This window comes from Halichoeres trimaculatus, unplaced genomic scaffold, assembly GCF_033239565.1.
Source record: "Halichoeres trimaculatus isolate MK-OKI-2021-1 unplaced genomic scaffold, fHalTri1.1 fHalTri1_scaffold_6, whole genome shotgun sequence".
NCBI classification, from domain to species: Eukaryota; Metazoa; Chordata; class Actinopteri; order Labriformes; family Labridae; genus Halichoeres; species Halichoeres trimaculatus.
The window spans coordinates 36,004,878-36,023,547 of NW_027437184.1; the positions used below are offsets into that span (position 1 = coordinate 36,004,878).

At 41.5% G+C, this 18,670-nt stretch overlaps 1 protein-coding gene across 18 annotated transcripts in view; it reads right to left on the bottom strand.

The window, feature by feature from the left end:
- The window catches only part of dlg2 (discs, large homolog 2 (Drosophila)), a 240,764-nt gene that overhangs the window by 133,060 nt on the left and 89,034 nt on the right, over nt 1-18,670 (bottom strand). Inside the window, exon 1 of one of the 18 annotated variants that reach the window (XM_074671440.1) lies at nt 13,132-13,252. The exons of the other annotated variants lie outside the window; for them this stretch is intronic. Within the exon in view, the coding sequence (XP_074527541.1) occupies nt 13,132-13,161 (30 nt within the window). The 5' untranslated portion in view covers nt 13,162-13,252. Of the gene's footprint in view, nt 1-13,131; nt 13,253-18,670 lie in introns of those variants that run through there. 18 annotated transcript variants of the gene reach the window in all.

Here is an 18,670-nt window from a genome sequence, read left to right on the forward strand (position 1 = left end):
AACCAGGTGAAAATGACAAAACCACAGTCAGCTTCTATCTTTAGAGTTTACACCCTGTGAGGTCTAACGGCATGTTTGTTTCAGAACTGCTAACACAAGTACAAGGACGGCAGTGTCATTGTCTACAAAACCCACCACAGAGAGGTTTCTTCTTTACAGCAGAGCAGCCTCAGTGGGTTCAGACTGTGTGTTTGATGCTAAATGAAAGTTGTCTTTCCATTACTGGAAATGAAGAAAAAAAAAAAACTTAAGCTGGGAACACAAAACGAGAGACATGACTAGGGCTGAGTATTGGCAAGAACCTTAGATACAATACGCATCACGATACTTGGGTCATGATACAATAATATCACACAATACTGTGAATCATGCAATATTCCAAATATTTGATTGAAAACAACTTTTCTATTTTGTTGTGTTTGAAATACTGAAAGTCAGATGCAGTGTTTCATTCATACACTTTACTTAAAAACAAAGCGTGTCAAGTTTATCACTTAAACTTACTGTGACATTAAACTAATGCTGCAAAGAAATTATTTAGTGAAAGACATGGTCAGTTGGTGGAGCTGATAAATGTCACTTTGTGTAAACAATGTTACTCATAACAACTCTAATATTGCACAAAACATGACTGATTGTTATTTTATCGGTCTACTACACTGTGAAAATTAGGCCCCATTTACACAACAACATTTAATCTGAAAACGCTAAAACACAGCGAAAACGCAATAAAAAAAACTGCATTTACACAGAAAGGCTGAGGGACTGAAAACACTGTGGTAAGCATGCCAGGCCTGCAGGTGGTGCTATAACTGTCTTGTCCAGAAGCAGCTTTGGGGAGATCTCCACCAAAGTAGAGTTGACCCAATCATCTGGTGTGCAAAAGTGGAGTAACAGATGCAAAATTTTCTATGAAGACAGTCAGCAGATTCAGCAGATTAAGCAGCACAAGCACGGCACGTAACGATCGTAACAACTGTACTGTTGACTTGTTGTATGCACTCGCGCGAGGCGGAGTGTGACGTCAGTGTTTTTACTGAAAACTAACTGTTTACACAGCAACGGACAACGGCAGCGTTTCAGAAAAATCTCACTCTGGAGGCCGTTTTTAAAAGTTTGCGTTTTAGGTCGGCTGAAACGCTGTTTCTGTGTAAACGCAAGGCTGAAACGCAACAAAACTTTTGCGTTTCACCCTTAAACCGTTGTGTAAACGGCCCCTTAAACTTCAAATGATTTTAAACTAACTGACACAAGAATAGAGAGAAAACATAAATGTTTAAGATATCAAAACCCACATCATCAAGTTTAGGAAGAAAATATTTTGAATCTACTTTGAAATTATATTTATTACAGTATTACAGTTTATTGGCCACATACAGTGAAGAAGCTCTTCGGCACCATCTACCACAGTGGAGGTGTGGAAAGTGTATTGTACATTCAACTGACCTAAAATATGAATTTCTATTTTAATAAAAACATTCATATTAAGAGTTGAAATATTGATATTTCATCATAGGTCAAAGCATCATGAATATCCCTCAACTCACTTGGTGTGCATGTACGTGCCTCCTCACCCAGACTGTTAATGTGACAGACTCCACCTGTAAATGTCTGTGTTCAAAGAATTCGGTCTGACAATAACTTTCAAACTAGGTTGAGGAAACTCTTTGCTTTTAAAATGATAACTTTAAATCAAGTATCCACATAGATAAAACTGTCCCCTGATCACCAAGACCAAGCACTGCACCTTGGGGGACACAGCAACCTGAACATCCCGGAGTGTTAATCCATAAACAGCTGATGCCAAGTCCTTATTGTCTGATCAGAGCTGTAAATAAAGATCAGATCCCACTGTACACACTTCTCATATTTCACTAGGACAGGTAAAAACAGGTGAAGGCTGCAGTAGGCTTCACAGAACAGTATTATTCTATCAGAACCACTAGAGGGCAGTATAATATAAAATTTAGATCTAATCCACAGTGGAGGGAGAACAACTAAAAACTTCTGTTTAACAGTAAAGGTCTGCAAAGGCCCTCAACATACAGTATTTAATGAGAATATCTTATTTCACTACACAAAAAACATGAATGTAATAAACACATACACACGCGCGCATACACACACAGAGTCAAGATTCTCTGAGTCCTTCATAAAGTGTCAAAATGAAACACTGAGTTTAGCCAGTGTCACCTTGTCCCGTGCCCTTTTCTTTTGATAATACAGAAAAAAAAGACCTTTCATGACTAAGATGCACTTTCTGCAAAGGGCAGGTCAAACTTTTACTGAACAGCTCTGTGTGGAGTGGGTAAAGTGTCCTGTAGAGTGTGTAAAGGGGAGTGTGCACAGGGGAGTGTGTAGAGCAGAGTGTGTAAAGTAGAGTGTGCAGGGCAGTGGAAATAAAAGATACAGAGAAAGCTGACTGAAGATGTGTCCATCAAGTGACTCGCAGCTGATTCACTTCCTGTCTTCAATGCCAGAGTTTTTCATACATATTAGTATGGCTGAGTTTTCTGACACTGGAAACTAAATTTGAATTTTTTTTCACTGAATCCAAAAAAAACATGATCTAAAACTGAATATTATCTTTTGAAGTTGAATTTGCTTGCTTTGAAATTGTATTTTATCTGCTTGTGGAATCAACTCTCTTTTTTATTAAAGTGATACTCCAGGATGGAACAAGTTGGGTCCTATCACAAGGTTTAGGGCAGAAATTAACCCTACAGCAGTGTTTTTGTGCAGCAGAAGCCCAGGGTGCACGCACCAAACACCCCCTCCCTGCTCGTCTGCCGGTTTCCTCTGCACTCAGACGGGGCCATATTTTACTTGACCCAAAACACAAATAAACGGACTCCCACCGAAAAAATTTGATATCAGTCTGCATTCATGCTCTATTCAAAGTGAACAGCAGGTCATCCTCGATCTCATAATCACTCATCTTTACGTAGTTATTGCATAATTTGTCTGGCAGACTACCTGCGTTTGTTTATATCTGACACGCTGCACGCGGAGACTGATACACTAAGCAGTGAGCGCCTCGTAGCCAGCTGTGGCTCTGCAGCGGAGGTAGCGCCTTTTTACGACACCATAAGAACTAGAGCCTTATTTAGTGGTGTTTTGTGTGAAAGTAACGCTGAAAATTCTCTAAATAAAGTGTGAATGCAGACCGATATCAGATTTTTCCAGTGGGAGTCCGTTTATTTGTGTTTTTGGTCAAGTAAAAAATGGCCCCGTCTGAGTGCAGAGGAAAACGGCAGAGGAGCAGGGAGGGGGTGTTTGGTGCGAGCGCTCTGGGCTTCTGCTGCACAAAAACACTGCTGTAGGGGTAATTTCTGCCCTAAACCTTGTGATAGGACCCAACTTGTTCTATCCTGCAGTATCACTTTAAACTCAAAAATATAAAATTTAGTTTCAGCTTGCAAAATTCAGATTCAGTTTTAAAATTCAAATTTAATTCAGAGTGTTGTGATGTAACTGTTGTGCCACTCTAAATTGAAATTAAATTGTAAAACTGAATCAACTTTTAAAGACTAAATTTGATTTCAGATTAACCTTTTTTTTTTCAAAACTAGTTTTCTAGTGGCACAAATCTCAGCCCATATATGAGCACACAACAGGGTTTATTCACTGAACAATGCACCTCCTTCCTCTTTGAGTGGAACACTCAAACATTACGAGAGAATCACTAAGTATTCAAGCAAGTTTCAAGAAGAGAAGGAAAACAAAAGCAGTTTGCAGTAACATACCTATGGAGTATATTTACAGCACTATCAATCCCTATTTTTTTTTCTCGCTGGTGTTTTAGAAAACTGTGATTTCAGCCTCCATCTGAAAAACTTTGTTTTATCTAATGTCTCTTTAAGGCTCCCTGCTACACAAATTCCCTTCACTCTGATTGGCCAGTCATTGAAGGCCTGTCAGGGGCAGAGCTCTGAGCAGACCTTGGCTTTTAAGGCCCGCCCCTCTGATGTGTCGTGAACTAGTTGAAGATCCTTAAGCAATAACTGCATTATTTTTCCAATCTCGTGAAAATCTCATACTTTTCCTTAGAGTGAAGTGTTCTGATCAGTTTACAGACAGATTCAGGGATTTTAACAATAAATGAATATGTAGACTTTTGAAACCTGCATGTTTAGTCTGAACATCCAGTATTTTAACTTTATATCCATGTCCAAAAATGGGACAGCTGAATACCCCCTCTTTAAAGCAGCGGGACTGACTTTTGATGTTCCTGAACTGCACTAAAATCTGCTCCTTTGGACATGTCCCTGTTCATGAAGTTTGTAGATGTCGAGGTGTTGTTTCAGAACAGACAGATTGTAAATATTTACTTGCTGTCACACAGTGTGACTTGAATCTATACTGAAATGAATATATTTGCAAATATGAGCCTGTGACTGTGACACAAACAGCTCAGAGAAGCAGAGTAGTAAGCTTAACACCCACTCTGTAGCTGACTGATGATGTTTACACACAACACTTCCCCCACACTCGCTTAATGATCCGTCACAAATATGTCCACTCAAGAAGAGAAGAAACATTTTTCCTGAACTGCCGCTTATGTTCTTTTTTCATCAGTGAAATTCATCTTTTCTCGATGACCTCTGGTTGGAAAAGCTTTATGGAGGTTATATCTGGGTGGCAGACTCAGGTACTTCTCCGTATGGTCCGTGTTACTCTGCAGGCCTGTCTGATCCTTGATGACAATGGGTGACTCCTACACAGTGCTTATAAAATACTTCTTTGTCTTAAAATGCTGCTCACTAATTTTTTACAAGATGCAACACTGAAACCTGCGCAAAAAACAGATGCATCTTTGTGCCTACACAATCCAAAGATAGATCTTTATATCACAAGTGTTTTCTTCAGCATCTCTTATGTCACACGTGGACCAGCCCCACAACTATGTTCTCCTGCAAATGAAGGCTCACCGCCTTCTCCTTCAGCCCTGGTTTCAGACACATTAAGGACCAACCACTTAACTGTAAACACTCGCTGACTCGTCTGAACTCACACAGTGTGTGTATGGAGCACAGTGATCCAGGAGAGAAACACTTAGGAGCAGCCATGCATAATAGAGCCCCCGTCTCCAGCATAGTTATAACTAATTACAGTACTCCAGTAGATGACTGGACCGCTCTAGTCGGACAGACTGTTCTGGTGGATTAGTCATGGAAAATGAGGATCATCTTTTTGAAACAGTTGGAGCAAAATGAACATGAGTTATTTCTCTACCTGACAGCAACTCCTGCAACTAACTAGTGTTAAAACTATATACTGAAAAGCTTTAGAAAATATTTAAAACACAAACTATACAAAGTCTAACAATTGTAAAACACAAATAAAATCATAAAAAGTAGGGAACAATCCTGCTCAATCATCTTCTCTGGGCCTCTAAACATGTGTGTCTGTGTCTGCCTCAACCCCCTCCTCCACCTGTATGTTGGTGTTTTGGTTGTATCCAGACGTTTCTGGGAAGAGGGTAAGCGTGGTTGCCTCAACCAATCACAGAGCACCCAGTGCCCAAGTGACTTTGCACGTTGATGATCATGAGTGGAAGCTCAGATCAGAGCAGCTACAATAGTGGACATAGCACAGAGGAAGAAAGACAAAACCAAAGTAAAACGATACTCCAAATAGATCAAGCTTTTTCCTGAACCAGGATGAAGCTTGGCTCAACTTTCACTCGCTTTTGGGAACTTGAAAGCAGCACAGGACGGGCAAGAGCATGAGTTAGCTTCCTGTCCATCAGGTATGTGTGAAATACCTGTGATTAGCTTATGCCAACCCTCTAAGTCAGATGCACAGCTCTCGAGTCTCTTCCATGAAGAAACATGATGCTACTGGTGGTTGCTAGGCTAGTGAGTGTGTCCACGTTGGGATGGGTACCTTTCACATTTGAAACGATACAGTACCAATGCCCGGTACCTGGCAATCGATACTGTTACTCAACTGTACCAATTTTTGGTACTTTTATGTGATAGTGTGGTAAAAAATATCAATTTGTTTGATAATAGAATATATATTTTTTCAATTTAACATATTTATTCTTCAATATATAACCTTGTAATGCTGTGTTCATGTCCAGCATGGAAAATTGGCTACCCTTCCACTCCCTCATAGTCACAAGTATGCATTTAGGTACCTAAACATGGTACCTTTTGACTTAACATGAATCGGTACCCAGTACTTTTGTCAGAATTCGGTCGGTAACTATATAAGTACCTGATTTGGTACCCATCCTTATGTTCAGTTTACTTCAGTAGGGGGCTGTGGGTGTGAGCTGCTGCTGGCACTGAGCAAAGGAGGAGGAGCCCAGTTTGAATGCGTTATTTACTGACAAGTAATGAAAATTCCTGTAGACACTACCTCTAAGTCCGGCAGCTCTCTGCAGTTTGGTAAAGTTCTCAAGTGACTTTCACTGACATTAGCAGTCCTTTGCCAACTCTGTTATAAAAGGGATGATATGAACAGTCTACAGCCTAAGCAGTAGGCCTGGTACAATAGTCAATCTGATCTTGTCAGTAATCCAAAATCTTTGTCTCTAGGGGGAGGCGGGGCTGCTAGCATCAGGCTAGCGTTAACGCACAGAGGGCAGTAAGTGAGCCTTGTGAGCATGTAAAGGGCAACACAGGTTAACTTGGCAGAAACTAGGAAGAAAAAAGATGATTGTAAAGCCAAATGTCACAGCCTCAATGTAGAAATAATTCTGCTTCAAACTGAATGAGCAAGATGAGCCTATCATTGACAAAGGAAATACAAGCTGAACAGAGCAAAATGGTGTGCGCACACAGAAAGTGTATGTGTATTTTAAATGCTTCAAACTGAGACAACTGGACTGTCTGTGGTTTATAGTGGGATGAAGCTGATAAAGCATCAATGGTGAGAGGAGAATATGGTAAATATTCAAACATCAAAAGAAATGTCTAGAATTATGTATAATAATGGTTAATTTGGTCTCAAAATAACACTGCCGATAATATCATTTATTGTCAATGAGTGTGGGACAATATATCATCCAGCAAAATGTAATATCGGCCCAGGCCTACTACGTAGCATATTCAGTCACCAAGTCTCTGATCATCCCGATGTTACACTGTGGAAAGAAAGAAACAACAAACAACATGACTGAACAACAGCAGCCAAAGTTTCCTTGAGACAGTCATGCAACACTTCCTTTTTCAGGAAATGATGAGGCATAATGAGATCTGAACCAAAACAGTTTTGATTGTTTGGTACAAAAAATAGAGAATAAAAAAAAAGATGAAGATGTGAAAAACAGAAATGTTGACACTTATAAAAGCACATTTTGTTTGTTACTGTCCCCAAAATCCCATTACAGACTCAAATCCATCAATAAAACAGCTCCCAAACATCCCCTGTGACAGACTCTCAGCTACAGGCTCATGTTATAAAATCTTTTCAAAATACACAGTTAAGATCTGATGAAAGACTCATTTCAGCTGCTCACTTTAGTGTTTAACTACTATCACTCCAAAGGTGCTGTTAGCTCCAGGCTACATCAGGGTAAATGCTGAAATCCTGAGGTTAAATTCAATACCTTTTTAAGACTTTTTAAAAAACCTTTCAACAATTCTCAAGACCTCATTGCGACTTTAAGCTGTTGTTAGCACAAGCTGAGAAGCTTGAAAGAATAAATGAAACTAAAGGCAGGTTAATTGACATTCCCATTCCCACAAAAAAATAACAGCAGTTATTTAAGGCAAACTTGCAGAAAAAAGCAATAATTTTATTCATCACTGTCAAAATTTAGGACATGTGCTTGAGATTGTTATTTGCTTTCTACCAGTGCTACATATGGACGGCTACTAATCTACTGTACAAACTACAACTAGATTACTACTGTAATCTACAGCTAACCGTTTGTTGTCACAATAGCCTACGGATATGTTGGGCTGCTAGCGCTACATATAGCCTGTGCCTCACAAAATTACAACTTTGCTCGTATCAAACAACAGGGCTATGTAACTGTATTGATAAATACCTTATCTCATAGCGTTGTATCCAGTAAAAAGGTGATTTGAACAAATATTTTTTTTTCCAAAACAACTGAGATCAGGGGACGCTTTTTAAAAATCGTAAGACTCTAAGATCCCAGGTCATCAAAAGTCTGAGACATTTTCTCAGGAGGCTCGAGAAACTCTCATGATCCAGAATGAAATATTTTGAGATGCTAAGGCTTTTTTGAGATCCTCACGCTGGTCTGTGATGAGTGTAAAGAGCAGAATGATCGTCCAATCACCAGGTGTGGTTATTTTTGAAGGTTCAGACCCTGAAAACATTTTTGAACCAGATGGACTGTTTCTGTGGAGGATATATGAAGCTGTCTGTCTAAGGTGTCAGATGAGTTTGTAACAGACACAAGGAGGGAAATAAATATCCATGGATACGTCTGGAGTCAAAGCTTGAATACCAATAAAATTTAATACCTCATAACTTTAGGATTAAGACTTTTTAATACTTTTTAAGGGCCTTAATTTTCCCACAACTGATTTATCAATTTTTAATACTTTTTAAGACCCCACGGACACCCTGTACATAAACTGTTATTGTTATGCTGTTCAGCTGACCTCAGAAAAATTCACACAGGTGTAAAGAAGGTGAACAAACAACTCATCTTATTTCCTAACATGAGCAAATCCAACATCTCACGATCGTTTTTCTTAACTTAGCTGAACTGATCTTAGGCAAGATGCTTGATTCTGATTGATCAAAACCCCTTGACATCAGTAATCAACTTCGACTCATGAGAAACTCCAGAGACAAAGTGATCACACACAGGGCTCTCAAGTTTTGAATGCAGATTTGTTAATAATAGGTCATTAAAAACATCCTGAGACCATTATCAGGGGCCAGTCGCTATAAATGTGCTTTTTTTCAACTTGGAATTTCAGTGACTTTGCCTTTTTTTCTTAACTTATGGACAAGAAATCACCTCTAATGTGTCCTGGACATCCTCTCACAACTTTCACAGCTTTTAGTTAGTTTATAAAAGGTCATTAAAAACCCACTGAGACCATAATCAGGGGCCAGTAACTATAAATGTGCTTTTTTTCAACTTGGAATTTCAGTAGCTTTGTATTTTTTTCTTAACTTATGGACAATAAACCACCTCTAATGTGTCCTGGACATCCTCTCACAACTTTCAAAAAAAAGAAGGTGAATGCTAAATATGGAACAATACGTGATGCAGGATACTTCAGGTTGAACTTATCATTTCACTGAGTGACTTAAAAACAGCAGCTCAGAGATGGAGTTTTCTGTCTGCGTCTTTACTCTCACCAGCACAGGGTACGCACCCTAAAGACGCAGAGTGTTTCAGGGGGTATTTAGGTACGATATTCACACATACACCAGCTGCACTGTAAAGTGACATTACTGTCAGACGACAACAGTAACAGCCAAACTTTAAATGGAAGATATCGAGCCTATAGTCCACAGAGCAGATCGTGGCGGCATCAGATGTACTAATGCGCGGGATCGCCAGACGCGCGTCATATCTTTGATGCGTCATAGCTCATCAGACATTTCAGAGTTCCCCTAATGTTTATACTCCAGGAAAAGAGAGGTCATGATGATTGTTCACGTGTCCAAGTCAAGTCTGAAGTCTCTCTGTGGACATTTTTTCAGTGTGAGAAATAAAATGTGTGGCGGGAGTGCGTGACAAAAGACCCAAAAGAGTGACTGACACGCTCAATGCGGCCCAATACTTGAGAGCCCTGCACACATGTCAAATCGATCCACAGAAAACCGTTTAGCACATTTAACTTGGGAAAACAGTGTTACCATAATGTTAGCTTCTGTTAGCAGCATATTCATAAACACTGATACAACACTGTTAGATTCCTTAAGCATCATTTTGGTCGAGAATGTTGCTATCATGTTAACTTCAGCTAGCATCATATTCGAAAACACTGTGGCTAACCCATGAGCCTCTATTAACAGTGATTGTTTGCTGTGTTAGCATCAAATTGGTCAACAAGGTTACCTTAACGTTTGAATTATACTAGTAAATGATGTGACTAAACCATTAGCTTCTTTTAGCATCATATTCGTGAACAGTATGGCTAAAATGTTAGCCGACATTAGAACACTAGAATAACTGGTGATGAATGTGACTACACCATTATTTGGTTCTGTCAGGATCACAATAAACAAGTGACAAAACTGTTTGCTTATCTATCCATTATTTTGGTTTAAACTCTGGTATAATGTTAGTTCTGTTAGCATCATAAAGGAAAACACTCTGGCTCACCCATTAGTTTCCATTGGCATCATATTTGCAAACAATGCAAAGATGTCACATTCACTTTCCTCACTTTCCTGTGAGCAGCAGGGCACTCTGGAAATGAACACCATGAGTCCTAGAAGTGTTTTTTGTGTCCGTTTTCACCTGCTACTCCCTAAAAGCTGTTTACCATTTTAGGTCAATAAATAATCCTTTGATCATTTTCTTTTAACAAAACTGTTTGTATCTCAAGTGAGTAATAAGGAATCGAACTCAGATGATAAGTGTGATGATATTTGACTCATTTTATCTCATCTTTTCTTATTACACAGGTTAGGGCCAAGGACTATGGCTTTTTATGTCTCACAATTACCCAACCATCCTTGGAATCAAGTGGGGCTTCCCCCTCTGAACAATGTCTGCATCTTGACAAGAGACAGTCAGAGCAAGAGAGAGAAACAGAGACAGAGAGCATGAATAAAACCTGCTTGACTGGCTCACAAAGAGAGACTCTGGAACGAGATCCAGACATTCAGCACACAAGCTTCACAGCTCCGACTTTTTAAAAGACGTGTGTTCTGACCACTCAGGGTGAAAGCCTTGATTTAGCTATACTGGACACCACACATCCTTAAAACAAGCTTTGACTGTTCTACTTCAGTGTCTACTGACGCAGCAGCCAGCAGAAGAACACAGACCTAACCAAATCATCCCTTACCTTAATGATGACCTCTGTGGTGCCTACAAACTTTATTTGACCTCCTCTTTTTTTTTTTTTTAGAGTTAAGGTTTAGGTAATTTCCCATTTTTATTAAGTCTTTGCTGATAACAGTGACCCCACTGAACAGATTGAAGAAAACAAGCATGGAATCATCAAATGAGTGCAAACATAGATGTAGTCTCAACATCGCCCCTTCTTGGTTTGTGAAGGTGATTGAGGGTGATGGCTATGAAGGCTATATTGGTGGTCCTGATTCAGCTTAAGATGCAAACGATCGATAAACAGGAAAAAAGACAGACTAAGGGGTAGAGTACACATGAGCTGGACTGTGTCCACAGCCTTGACTTTGCTCAGGGTTTGCCCAAACTCCTAGAGTCAAAGAAGACAAAAGGCTGATTAGGCTGATTTGCCAGGTACCACTGATGCCTGCACTGGGTTCTGCACAGACTGGGGCACCCACAGTACCTGGAGCTCACCGAGTCCCTGAGTAGAAGTTAAAGCAACCAGAAGTTTCAGGTTTCAGGGGTTTGGAGTATGGAAGCCAAAGAACAACAAGGACCACTTCCAGGGTGTCTGGTCATAAACAGCTTTAATTACTCAGCGCTTATTCACTAATCACCAAACCTCACAGGAGAGCAGCAGATTTCTCTTTCCTTAGTTATGCCTGAAAAACCTAATTCTCAACCATGATTCTGTGGAGATCTGCCTGGTGAGCTTGACCCCCTGCAAGGTTGTCACTACTGGCTCTGGTTAGCTGAAAGAGTTTCTTTCAGGGTCCAAGCCACACACTTGAGTCCTGCTGAGGAAGGATAGACTGGTGGTTCTGCTAGCTTAAAACGGGAAGTGTCTCTGAGGAGAGAGCTCCATTCAGGAGAGGCTGTAATGCTAAAAACCATGTGAGGCTACAGTGAAGCTACCAGGATCAGACTTGGTCCAGAGGCCACAGGTGTACCAGAGCATCACGCACAGGGGAATATGGTGAGCAATGTGTTGGTTCTTTGGACCCACCAAGATTTCCATCTTGACTCAAGATGTCCTCTGACACCTGAGAGGGGAGCCTCCTTTCTCCTGTGCTCTGCCTCTTTTTAACATGATGTCTGTGGCAGTGTCTACAGCCCTGGTATATCCATGGCCCTAAGAGAGCAGGAGTAGAAGTGCACCCACTGCCATGGCTTAGTCACCAGCGTGCACAGGCTGAGAGAGCTCTGTCATCTCTTGATGTCAGCTGTTGTTTAGGTGCAGGACGATAACATGGTGAGCTCATAGTCTGGTTGGAATGCCATTAGGCTCCAGATCATGTATGGGATGGTTCAGTCAATAGTCACTTCACTGCCTATTGACTTCACAGCCTCAGACTGTCATACTTCCTGTCACTTACTGCCCACTGCCTATGGATGAGGAGAGACTCATCATTGGGGTATGAATGGTAGGAAATCCTTGGTCGCTGTTCTGCAGCACATCTGCGTGCAACATCTGCCAACACAGCTGGTGTTTGTCAGACAAAGGACGACAAAACACAAAATGCTTCAAAGCAGAGATGGAATGGACACAGATCTGGTGCGACACCTGACTACTTGCCAGTAAAGGTAAGTAGACGAGAGGTACTGACATTCTCTGACCAGCAGGGGCACCAACCCATTTATATGAACCTGTATAAGAATGGAGACACAGAATGGAGAGGAGAGGGAATTAAACGTGTCCAACAGCCAGTGCTATCGCCCCCTGATGGACGTCACATCCTTTGCTGAGTGAGTCCAACTGTTCAACAACTACAGCTGTTCTAGCACATATCAGAACATCCCAGTAAAACTGAATGAATGAATGAATGAATGAATGAATGAATGAATGAATGAATGAATGAATGAATGAATGATGGAGTTTTAATGTAACCTGATTGCATCATTGAGAGAGATCTACAGCAGAGGGGGGCAGGGTGAGAAAGTGCTGGAAAAAGGAGATCTTGCAGTTTTCTGAGTTCATGCTCCTGCAGACTGCAGGATGAGCTGCCAGGCAATGTGCACATGATAAGAGATGCACACACAGACACAGACACACACACACACACACACACACACACACTCACACACACCACATAGAGCTTGACTTCATCCCTCACGCTCATTTAAGACTGAACTATGAAAACCTCAAAGTCTGTTCTTACCTCCTTGTTCTTTTCCTTTTCCTCCTGCATGCCTGATTAAGATCTGTCTGACTCGGTGTGTATGTGAATATGTGTGTGAATGTGTGCTTAGTGTGTGTATGTGTGTGTGTGTGTGTGTGTGTGTGGAGATTTAACCTGAAATCTCACTTGCTGGGAGAGCTCTCCTCAAACTGCTGCCTGCTCTCCGGCAGCACTCTGTGTGAATGTGTGTGTGTGTGTGTGTGAATGTGTGTGTGTGTGTGTGTGTGTGTGTGTGTGTGTGTGTGTGTGTGCGAGTGTGTGTGTTGCCCAATAGTTGTCAGTGTTGTGGGGCAGCAATGAATTCCTTCCCCACTGCTGCATCAGTAACTGCGGCAAACAAGTTCCCTCCCTCACCCCGCCCGGCTGCAGGGAGATCAGCCAAGAGGGAACCAAAGGCAGGACCGGCTCGGCTGCAGCACGGACACTTGACACACTAACACACAGGCAGGCACACACACTCACACACATTATCATAAAAAGTTGAAGGGGGGTGGCTGAAACATAAGTGGCTGTTGATGTTTTTTTCTCCAAAAACAAAACTTAAACAGCAATGTTAAATACATGATTTAACAGCAAAACAGCTATGGCAGCAACAGGGATTTTTTTGTGTTAAAACTACCAAACAAGAGGTAATGTTTCTGTGTTATTGTAGAAAAGTTATAATGAGCTTAGTTATCCAGGCCAGCATGCCGGATATTTGAATTTTAAGTTATATTTTAGGCTTTTCATGCCTTTAATCTTCCTCTGACTTTGTGAAGAAGGGAGATGGTGCCACTGTGTATAGCCGGCTGTCTACCTCTGCTTCATGTTTTGCTGCTACTGCTGTTGATTTTACTTTTTGTCACCGCTGCAGGTGTATGATCGCCAGAGTTTCCTAGATATTCGTGATTCAATGATAAAGCCAATGATCTCTGACTGGAGTGGACAATCAAAGACGCTGCCACCGTTCCTGCTGAGGTTTCCTTGGGAAAATAAAGGCGTCATTGTGAGGCGGTCTTTGGAGGTCTGCTGGCCCCGATCAACTGTTGCCGGCTACGTACAGACCTGATCAAAATCTAAAGACCATTTAAAAAATTCCTAGAATTTACCTTTTGCACATTTGAATCTTAATGAGGTTTTAAGTAGAGCTACAATATGCACTTAGAGCACTTAGAAAAAAGGTCATTTAACAAGTCAAATAGGCTGTTTATCAGCTGATCAAAAAGTTTAAGACCATTGCTAAAACAATTACAAAAAACTCTTCAAACCAGAACAAAACTTTTCTCAGCAGGACTCAGTAATAAGTAGCTCCACCATTCTTGTTGATCACTTCAAAAATGTGTTTGGGCATGCTTGATGCGAGTGTTGCCAGGAAGCTTTTGGGAACATTGCTCCAAGTGGTGAAGATGGCTTCACGAAGGGCATCAACTGTCTGGAACTGATGGCCATTTTTAACTTCCCTTGCCATGCATCACCAAATGTTCTTCTCTATTGGATTTAAATCAGAGGAACATGCAGGATGGTCCAAAAGAGTGATGTTATTCTCCCTGAAGAAGTCGTTCATCAAGCGAGCATTGTGAACAGCAGCATTGTGCTGTTAAAAAAAACAGTTGTTACCACACAGACCAGGACCCTCAGTCATGAGGGTGCCCACTGCAACATCGGCACACAACCAGCCGCCATTTGATGACTCTGCACCACCTGAAGCTCCGGTGTTCCACTAAATGAAAAAGCCCCAGATCATGATGGACCCCCCTCCACTGAGCTGGGTAGAAAACATCTTAGGTAGGATCTCCTAGTCATGCAAAGTTGGAAGCCATCTGGACCGTCAAGGTAAGATTTTTTCTCATCAGAGAATAAAACGTTTTTCCACCTTTTAGTGTCCCATGTTTGATGCTCCCTGGCAAAGTCTTAATGGGCAGTTTTGTGGAGTTGAAGGAGACAAGGTCTTTGAATTGTTTTTTGGGTTTTTAAAACCCTTTTCCCCCAAATCCTGTCTAAAGGTTATTGCGAATGAATGAAAGGACCGCCCTGTGTCTTGACAGGGGTCAAGATGGGTGTGGCGGCGCGCCAGGGGGAGGTATAAGCAGTGACAATTTCGTACCAAAAAAGTGCGCTGAAAGCTCGCCAGATCCAACCTGGTTTATCCTCGGCGCAAAGCGGAGCGCACCCTCTGCAGCTGTAATTTGGTGACAGGCGCACATGTGCGCACATGACAACAAAGCCTCAGAGGCAGGTTTCCAGAGTGCCAGGCACATTTTAATGCAACAAACAATCACAGCAATCACTATTTAATGTCTGAACCAGCATATACATTTATATCTATATTAACTGTGCCACCACATCTGATGTCAGATTAAAGCCGTTTGTCATAATGGAAACTTAACCTGACAGCAGCTGGAAGTTTGATGCACATCTTACAATTAAACAATAAACAGCCTTAACATCTGATACTGAGTATATATCTGGTTCTCTCATTTCATTTAATTTAAAGAAAAGAGGAAGAGAAAAGACAAAGTAAATGTGTGTCACTCAGGATTTACCCTTGATTTCCCATATTTCTCTGTTTTAGTCTTTGTTTTTAACATGATCTAAAAAGATGGAGTACAATATTGTAAGGAGGATGAGGTGGAGACACTGGGAGAGTATACAGTATATCACCAAAGGTTCTGCTATTTGGCGATGACAAACCAGGAGTGCAGGTGGATCAAAAGTATTCTTAATGGATAAGCCAGCTGTGTAACTGTCTCTTCATTTTGTACTCCTATTAATGACAAAGGAACAGATTAAATCTGGCCCGGGAGCTGGCCCACAAGGTGACGCGCTTTGTGTCCTCCAATGTGCCCTGCTGTCCATTCTCCTGCTGCAGGGACAGCGGCTCTGACCGTCTTCGCTGTCGGTTCTTTCCAGCACACTTTCCGCGGTGTTGGGGACCAGTCAGATCAGTCAGACGCTGCACCTCGGCCGCAGCACATTTAAAGGCGAGGAGAGGTGCTCATTTGATTAGTGAAAACAGCGCTCGGCTGTGTTAAACCCACTCACGGCTTTTCTCCTCCCTCTCTGCCATTTGCGCGGAGGGAGGCGTGGACGCGCACCTCTGCACCTTGACTGCGCCTCTCTTGGCACTGCAGGAAACTTGCAAAGTGCGCTGGTCACGCCCTGTCCACGCGGCAAAGGCCAGGTGCGCCTGCGCTTGCGCCTGGTCTACGAAATTAGAGCCCCACAAGTCTCCAATCAGAGGCAGCAAATCTGACTGACAGGTGAACACCCTGTAGCTGTTAGTGAGGAGGCTGAAAGCCTGCCTCCTGTGTCAGCATTTCCAATAAGGCTGATGATTTGCTTCAAAACTCTGAAACAGAGGGGGGACATCATGGACTCAGTCTATTTATCAGACAGTCTATGGTTAACACCAAACTTCATATCAGTGATATGGAAAAACAGAGAAGCATAATGGTGATAACACAGCACCTCAAACAAAAACATGTTGGAGTCATCAAGAAGGAGGAGGAGAGCTCAATAGAGGGGCAAATCACCACAAAACCCTATTTGTGTTCCATTTTAAAGTTGGCAAATGTAGAATGTATCTCTGATAACTCCTATTGACAAGCATCAAATAAAATAAATTAAACTTTAACTTCAGCTTTCTGAAGGATGCACAGCAGCTCCCCAGCATTGCTGCTAGTGGTTTGTTTTCCACTACAGTACAAAGCAGATGTGGTGGACTGCTGCCTCCACCTACTGGCCTGGCATGCTTTCTGCAGGTGTTCAGGAACTGCTCCTGTGCTGTTGTGTGGACAGAAACTATTTTAAACAACGACCTGGTGTTTGGTGCTGCAGTTTGAGTGCATGCCCTGTATTCAGGCTGTAGTCCTGGATGCTGTCACTGGTTCAACATGGGTTTTGTTCATACACTGCATTCAAAATTATTATGCAGACTGCATTTTAGTGTCATTAAGACTAAATATTTTTGATTTTTAAGTAAACTCATGAGTGGTCTTTGTTTCAGGGCTCTTTGAATCACTGAAGTCAATCTCAAACACCTGTGATTATTAGTTTGCCAGGTGTGCCCGGTTAAAGGAAAAACAACTACAGAGGGATGTTCCACATTATTAAGCAGACTACTATTTCCAAAGAAAAATGATCTCTCTGCTGCTGAAAAGTGTGAAATAGTTAAATGCCTTGGGCAAGGTATGAAAACTTTAGTTATTTCACCAAAACTTAAGCGTGACCATAGTACTGTGAAGAGATTTGTGGCCGATTCAGAGCACAAGCGAGTTCGTGCAGATAGAGACAAAATAAGGAAGGTTTCTGTCAGATTAATGAATGGGATTAAGAGAGCAGCTGCTAAAATGCTATTACAAAGCAGCAAACAGGTATTTGAAGCTGCTGGTGCTTCTGGAGTCCCACGAACATCAAGGTGTAGGATCCTCCAAAGGCTGCAGCTGTGCGTAAACCTTCTATTCGACCCCCCTAACTAATGCACACAAGCAGAAACGGCTGCAGTGGGCCCAAAAATACATGAAGACAAATCTTCAAAATGTTTTGTTCACTGATGAATGCCGTGCAATCCTGGATGGTCCTGATGGATGGAGTAGTGGATGGTTGGTGAATGGCCACCATGTCCCAACAAGGCTGCGACGCCAGCAAGGAGGTGGTGGAGTCATGTTTTGGGCCGCAATCATAGTGAGGGAGCTAGTTGGTCCCTTTAGGGTCCCTGACGGGGTCAAAATGACTTCTGAAAAGTATGTGGAGTTCCTGTCTGACCACTTCCTTCAGTTGTACAAAAGGAAGAACTGTGCATTTAAAAAAAAAAAAATCATCTTCATGCATGACAATGCACCATCTCATGCTGCAAGGAGCACATCTGCATTGGCTGCCATGGGGATAAAAGGAGAGAAACTCATGGTGTGGCCCCCATCATCTCCTGACCTCAACCCTATTGAGAACCTTTGGAGCATCCTCAAACAAAACATCTATGAGGGGGAGACAGTTTACATCCAAACAGCAGCTCTGGGAGGCTATTCTGACAACCTGCAAATAAATTCAAGCAGAAACTCTCCAAAAACTCACATGTTCTATGGATTCAAGAAAAGTGAAGCTGCTATCAAACAAGGGGTCCTATGTTAAAATGTAACTTGACCTGTTTAAAGATGTTTCTGATTGAAGTAGCTTTTGATTTCCGTAAATACGACCCCTTAATACTATAAGGTCAACAGATGACCATTTTGACTTCTTTACAGAGCACAAAATGCATTAAAACTCTGTTGTGCTTAATAATTTGGAACAGTGCATTCTATGTTTTTTTATTTGTTTAATTCTGTTATCATTAGAGGTTTGTTTAACAACATCTGTATTAAAGTCTAATGGCTAATGGCTTCAAAATTATGCTGAATGTTATTTAAATTAACTATGTAGGAAAATTTGTGAAAAATACCATTAGCATAATAATTTGGAACGCAGTGTATTAACATCACTGTGTTGACTGTAAACCCTGAAGACTGGCCTGGAACAAGGAGTAAAACCTACTGATCACACCAGC